This window comes from Lissotriton helveticus, chromosome 7 (genome assembly GCF_964261635.1).
Source record: "Lissotriton helveticus chromosome 7, aLisHel1.1, whole genome shotgun sequence".
In the NCBI taxonomy this organism is placed as follows: Eukaryota; Metazoa; Chordata; class Amphibia; order Caudata; family Salamandridae; genus Lissotriton; species Lissotriton helveticus.
Window position 1 is genome coordinate 198059363 of NC_136068.1, and position 7737 is coordinate 198067099.

Here is a 7737-nt window from a genome sequence, read left to right on the forward strand (position 1 = left end):
ACATCCTACGCATGTTACGGAAGATCTTCTGGTGGATCCCCACCGAGACCAGGAAGACCGTCACCCAGGCCCTCGTCACCAGCCGACTGGACTACGGCAACGCCCTCTACGCCGGAACCACCGCCAAGCTCCAGAAGAGACTCCAGCGGATACAGAACGCCTCAGCCAGACTCATCCTCGACCTCCCACGAAACAGCCACATCTCCGGACATCTGAGAGACCTGCACTGGCTCCCCATCAAGAAAAGAATCACCTTCCGTCTCCTCACCCACGCACACAAAGCCCTACACGACCAAGGCCCGAGCTACCTCAACAACCGAATCAACTTCTACGCTCCCAAACGCCACCTCAGATCAACCAGCCACGCCCTCGCCGAAGTCTCACGCATCCGAAGAGCGACAACAGGAGGAAGGTCCTTCTCCTACCTAGCCGCCAAGACCTGGAACTCCCTCCCGACCGACCTGCGCCTGACCCAAGACCACCTCGCCTTCAGGAAGAAGCTCAAGACCTGGCTGTTCGAGCAGTAACGGCACCCCCCCTCCTAGCGCCTTGAGACCCTACGGGTGAGTAGTGCGCTATATAAATGTCTTGATTGATTGATTGATTGATTGACAACCATAGAACATGACAACTTTGCTCTCCCCTAATCAAGAGTGTATCTCTAGAGTCGTGTGAAAACAAAAGACAACTTATTTTACTCAGTCAGTATGTGCATTCTTAGTTTCACCAGATTGTAGAGAAAAGGAAGAGACGGGTGTGTTCAATAAAAGATGTTATTTATTGATCAGTCTCTTTTCTCGTACAAGAGAAATGGATCGATATTATCGCAATACTTATGGTTAAGTAAAGTGCATACAATAAAAGCAGAAGTATAAAATAATACTGTAAAAACATTTATATGGTTTCTAAGCCATATGGTGGTTTAAAATGGATAAAATAGATACATACAGATATACATTTGACTAATCGTACTCAACTGGTGCTTCTAACCACGCCTACCCCGGTGTACCTGACCTAAGCCTAATACGTGGGCGGGAATAGAAAGTAGCAGTTTAAGTTAAGTTTGTTTTTGCCAAGTGACTGACTCAAGAATTCTCTGCAAGGGCTTATTCAGTTCTGTACCTGGAATCTAGGATGGTTGAGGGATGGTATCTCTCGTCTTTGGTCTCGATATTCCAGGCTGCCTGCAAGGGCTGCTTGGAAGCGCCGGAGCTGGATTTCTCGGCAGGAGAAAGGCAGCGTGTGCTTCTCAGCGCGTCAGGAAGGCGGGGCTGCGCCAGCGGGGTCCGCTCTGTGCTGGGCTTCGGCAAGTCTGGCTGCTCCGATCTCGTCACCACCGCGTGTGTTTGCTTAAGGCAATATCGGTAATATTTATACCTGTAAGGTGCCGAGATTGACGTAAGGATGGACATAGATACGTCAATAAGGATGTCAAACGAACTGGTCGTTAGCACATTCTTTTGCTGAAGTTCTCGGTGAAATCAAAACAATGGCCGCAGGGTTTTTCCCAGGTTGTCATAGGTTTGATTTGTTTTGAGAACTCCGTATGCCTTATCAGGGGCTGGAGGAATATTGCTTGCCTAATTAGATGGCAAGCGTTATGACCTAATCAGATAACGCGTTCCTGTGCCGTGGTGTGGCTTAATCAGATAACGGTTTCTGCATCATGGGATGGCTGCTAGTTAACTTGTTAACCAGAACAGGGTCAGGAACAGGGGGATCGATACAGAACCTATAGGAATACATCACAATCTCAATTAAGTATCTAAAATTATTCCCAGTTTTCCACACTTTTTCCTTAAACAATATCCTAACAGTTTCATTTTGTCATAAGGTGCATCATATGTCTTTAATCTTTAAATAGGTCTCCCTTTGTCCTTTTAGTAAGTGTGTTTCTGTGATGTGCCTCTAATTTTGATGTTGCAGCTCATCCCAGTCAGCGCTCGTTTCATTGGGTGGGTGGCTCTTCCTGGTTTTAAATGCACATCTGTTTTTCGTCAGTGACAGGAGCCTTTTCCTTTAATTGGTGGGGCATGTCAGCCCTATCCTGAATGTAAACCCTCCTCTGCAAATAACCTTCCAGAGTGCTACATACTACCCCCAAAAAAGCATGCTTTACCAGCAGCGGCCAGGCCCTCAAGGACGATTCACATGCCCCTAGCTGCATCACACAACAGGAGATACGTGCTTTAATGGGGGAACATCCTTTACAACGCAACTTTTACAATGAAGTACCTTTACGACGCAACCATTACAATGCAACTTTTACAACGACTTGCGCTGGGGGCGCTCTAGGATAGGGAATAGTTTCCAACACTTTCCCTACTATCCACGGGGACTGGAGTTGGAATAGTAAATTAAACTATTCACTATCCAGCGCCCCCCAACGCAACTCGTTGTAACAACTTGCGTTGTAAAACTTGCGTCGTAAAGGCATGCGTTGTAATAGCATGCGTTGTAACGTCATGCATCCGCTTTAATGGGTCAGGGGTTTGCTTGGAACTCTGGGCCTCATTTATGAGTTTCTGCTGAAGGGCAGTGCCGCCCTAGAGCAAAAGAAAAGGGCAGGAATGCGCTGTATCTACCAGATACGGCACATTCAAAAACCTTCTTGCACAAAACCAATCACAAGACGCTTTTTCCTCTTCAGTACACATAGAAAAAGGATAAACAAGGAGAATTAAAGATATTTCTTCTTGTTGTGCCTCCCTTACGCCTCCCCTAGGGAGACATAAGTTTTTAGCTCTGCGTCAGAGTTACGACTCCTAGTAAATCTGGGGCAGTGTCAAAAAGCCCTGGATGTTGCTGGGAATGCCCCCAGCAACACCCATTGCACACCTCTTTGATGCAGAAAACAGCATTAAAGGGAACGAGCAAGGCAGCATTATGCCCAAAAAAGTGGCTTAGTGATACCTGGAAAATATGGAGCAGGCTCATGAGCCATCGGAGCGTCACAAAAAGTTGACGACCGGCGCAAGGGGCTTATAAATAAGCCCCTCTGCGTTTTTCTCACCCCCTCCCTTGGTTCTGAGTAGGGGTGTGCAAAATTCACTTAATTTCCTTTTCTGTAATTATTCAAAATGTCAGCAAAACTACACATAATTAGGTAAAATGTGAGTCTGCCATTCAGTGCTTTATATTATTATTTAAATATATCCTCATGTCAATTTTTTATAACCCATTTTGAGCTGATAAATAGTGCCAAATAACACAATCACCAGGGACAACAGCTGCTCACGTTCTGTTCTTTCTGTGTATTTGCTGTAAAGATTTAGTAGTGTAGAGTTGGAAATTTCGTGTAACAAGTGTAATGGGAAATTCCTGAAATTATGCAAAATACTATCATTTAAATTTGGCCCAAGCCCGGTACTGTGTACTCATTGACAAACTTAAGAATTGTTAGTGGCAGCAGAAAGAGAGAAGCAGTACTAGATTCCAAGTGAACTTTTTATTACTGCAACACAACCGCATCATCTTCCCAAATTGGACATGGTACAAGTGACAGAAATAGGACTTGGCACTGTTATCTCTATGAGCATTATTGTCGAGTGATAGAAGAGGAGCACAAGACAGCATGGTGTCTCAATCCAAAAGGCATTCCGGCAAACCTCCTCTGGCAGAGTCTACACCATAGATTGGAGAATTTTCATACATCATCAGCACAATATTAGGCATCTGTTGTTCACATGTTCGTGGAGAAGTGCGGCTCAATGTGGAGAAGTGTGGCTCAATGGTTAGAGCAGGCAGACCTTGATGCAGAACTCTGGCCAGGGACCAGGGTTCGATTCCTGCCTCAGCGGGGCTCCGGCTCATTAATTCCCCTGACTGGATATTCTCGCCTCCGTGCCTGTTCTGATCATGGGTCCCACACTGCAACTCTGGGCAATAGCTTGCTTATTCTCCACAACGGCCCCAAAAGTGCTGGGATGCCTGGCTGCACCTGTGGGGTTCCCAGGAAAGCCAGGAAGGGTTCCTAAGCGGTATACGGACAGCGCCGGGACACCTCTGGTGGAGGTAGCTGTGCGCTTTACAAATTCTGACATTTACATTTACCTTTCCCGTACACTAAAATAGGTCCAGTGATGGATGGCTGTTACAATGTTAAGTTACAAACTACTGTTCTACAATAATATTATCCAGTATATCTACTGCATAAATATTGTGAAGGAAAGTATACAGAGGAGATGGTAAGTTTTTTATACTTAAGTCCAAGTCTATATAAAACAATGATATATCTATATCCTCACAGTACATACTTGTGGAGTTAAGAATATTGAATCTATACATCTGTTTCCATACTTAATTTCACAAAATTGTGGTAGTTGATATTCTGAACAGATTTTGGCCAGACAATATTTCAAATGTAATATTGTGGTAGAAGACCTTCAAAGACTTCCCTTTTAGTGGCTGGTGTCAATTGCTTTCATTGGTGATGCATGAATTTTACTTTTTAACCTATTCCTCATATTTTCTAATGTTCACAGCCTATAATTTCAGTCATAAATCCTTTTCCCACCTCAGTATTCCTTTTGGATTTCTTACGTTTATGAATTAGTACGGCAGTATTTCATCTCCATGTCATCTATTGCCTACAGACCCTCTATTTAGGGCCTGTACACATGGGTGGTAGTAGGAGTTTCTGGGCATCATTACCAATCTCACTTGATGTGGGGGGGGCGGGTGATGGGTGATTGGTACTGATGATCCATTAGCATCCTCCCACCAAATACATTAATCAGTAAATTATTGCAAACTGTGATAATATTTACACTGTGCATTTTGATGTTTTTTCAGATTTCAAACACTAACCCATTGCCTCACTATAACATATGTCCACCCAGAAAGAAATGTATTTTAAACAAAGGACCACAAATAGAAATATTCTCAACATATAAAAAAGTTTGTAAATGAGAATGCACTGTATTAAATAGCTTCAAAAGTTAAATTGAAAAAATGTCTTCTCTGGTTTTCTCTATATAAAGGAGGCAGTGAAAGAGAGGCAGCCATTCACTCACTTCCAGTAAAAGTTGTGGTAAAAGTTCTATTGAGTATTAGAAAGAATGTAATAGAAACTATTACCATTTTTGAGATTATTGTGCCGTTACATTTGGAAACCTTAGAACTCAGACAAACAAGTGAATTTTCCAGACACTAGATTTAACTCATGGTTTTTGAGTTTGGGACTGTTAAATGTACTTTAAAGATAGTTGCTTCCCCAAGACGGTGAAATATTTTCTGATAACTCAATGCAATATTGATGTATGAGCTAACTCTAATAAGCATTGGACATTTTGGGTCCAGCTATTACAGTAGATCTGGTACTGAATAAGACTGCGCAAACTACTCACAAATACATTTTTGGAAAATCCGTGGGATAGGTAGGGAAACTGGTTATTAACTTCAGCCCATTTTCTGCTTATTATTTAATGAATTACAAAAACCCAGAGTCACAGAACAGAAATCTGCACCAGTGCCAGACAATGTGGCCCTGACATTTGCAGGGATGAGGGCAAGACCAACAAATAAATGCACTTATGGGCTGAAAAGCTATGTTTTGAACAGGTCGGCCAGGGCAAAACTCTCTGGCACTGTTCTAAATGTATGTGATGGAGACCCACGTTTCTTTTCCAGATCTTGCATTTAACTAATCATAAAATCGAGCTCATTCCTGTTGTTCTACTTGCATAACATTCTCAGGTAATTCCCTTTGCTCCTGATGTGGGAACATTGCTGCTTTCACCCCTAACAATAGAACATAACATTACAGAAAATCCAGCATACTGATACATTTTTACACTAGAGTGGAAACTAAAGTCAGGACAATCCACAAATGCCAATTTCGTGAATTCGGATTTAGAAATTCCAAGCACAAATTCAACTTTTCCCAGTAGTTACACTTAATATTGCAATGATATAGCAAACCAAAACCTCTGCTTTTACAGAAACAGAGAGCACCGTGGCCTTCAGTGGCGTTCCCTCGTTTGTCAGCAATTATTCTTCGAATTACTGTTTCCCTCCTTAACTTGTTTTCCAGATTATGTTTATCTGTATCACAAAATGTGTGCTTTGCATCGTGTGTGTGCTGGCCTCTGACATTGTTATATTATTCCCACCGCTCCATAAAACTGGGGTACAAGGCACTGTTCTAATATGTGATAATTAGGTACACACTTTCATATTGTCTCTACAGCTATCTATCTGGTGTAAACAAAATGCCACACCTTAACCTAGCATCTAGGAGCCTTATAGTACAGAACATGACATAAACTAAAAAACAGCCTCTACATAATGAAACAAATACAGACAACAACTAAGCCATTTCCAAACTATGACAACGATTTTCAAATATTTTCTGATTAATGTAGACCTTCGATTTGTCTAATCTAATGGGCATTAAACAAATAACAAATTAGCTGACAGAAGAAACATAAATAATACATGCAATATTTAGCACTAAAATAAAAGTGTCCTAAAGTTACATTTCTGGCATGGAAAACTCTATCTCTCACTAATACAAAACACAATCTCAACTTCCTGAAAAAAAGCCTTCGGAAGTCGGGAGGGTTCAACAGTGCTTGTCTTTTGCATTAGACATCTTTCTGCTTACCACACAGTTATGAATACTATACATTGGGAAAATAAAGAAGCCTAAGAAGGGGTGGTTACTTGCAATCTAACAAATAATGAATTCGTGGAACATGAAAGATAACTCAATCTATTAGATTTTTCAATTAATTTCGGAGGCCTGCAGCACATGTATAACACTGTAAACTTTGGATCACAATGGCTACCTATGTTAGTTTAAGAAACATGTAAAGATTTTGAAAAAACTTAAAAACTCGAGAGGTAGTGTTAATGTGCTTTCACCTTTCGGGCAGTGGTAATTATTTTAAATCTTTTATGTAGTGCTTACTACCACCTGGTTTCTCATATCAGTAGCTCAGCTAACAACACGTGTTATCAAGGCAAAATGTAAGTGACATATGAGGTGCCCACACAAGTTGTTGAACTACAAGTGCCACAACTAATATTTCGCTTTCTACGCGTGTGTCTGATAGCAACCTGGAACAGTCCCACAGTATGACAACCGACCAAAGTCTAAGTTAGACATTGACTGACCACGCTGCCTGTAGGAAGCCGCGCTTACACCTTTAGCAACAAAACACAAACATCATTAAGCGTTGTTGTTTGAACAATATGTCAGTTTGGTGTGATTCCAGATCCACATAGAGAATTTGAACATTTATATTGTACTTGAATATCAATTGCTACAAACTCTTCCTTAAAATGGGATTTAAAGATATTTTACATCCAAGTCCCTTCTAAGCCTTTCTCATTCTGAATTCTAACACGTACACCAACCACAACAGCTGAAAAGATCCAGTACAAAAAAGAGCAATCGCGAAGGAGGAATCGTACTCACCATATGGAACATCCATATTCGAATTGACTTGCGCGTTAACGTTGACCATGTCTCAACTGCCAATCCACCAAAATGTTTGACGAAAACTGAGAAAGCATAACAAAAAAAGTTCTGCGGAAAAGAGGCCAGGTATTATAAAAAAAGGGAGGGAAGCGTGAGCCGCCTGTTATCTTATTGATTCTCCTAATCAGGACTAATGTGGGTGGAGATGTTAAATAGTAACCAATCTCTTATGGAAACCAGCCTGCAAGGTAGCCGTAGCTATAGTAACTGCCAGGCTAGAAACTCAAACATGACTTTTTACTGCAGTGTTT

General features: G+C 41.7%; 1 protein-coding gene across 2 annotated transcripts in view; it reads right to left on the reverse strand.

Annotated features, from left to right (window-relative positions):
• HNF4A (hepatocyte nuclear factor 4 alpha) overlaps nucleotides 1-7509 on the reverse strand; it is a 519025-nt gene extending 511516 nt beyond the window's left edge. The window contains exon 1 of one of the 2 annotated variants that reach the window (XM_078651943.1): nucleotides 7424-7509. In XM_078651943.1, coding sequence (XP_078508069.1) covers nucleotides 7424-7472 — 49 coding nt within the window. In that variant the 5' untranslated portion in view covers nucleotides 7473-7509. The remainder of the gene's footprint in view (nucleotides 1-7423) is intronic. The other variant, XM_078651940.1, reaches the window with a different exon arrangement.
• Between the last annotated feature and the right edge of the window lie 228 nt (nucleotides 7510-7737).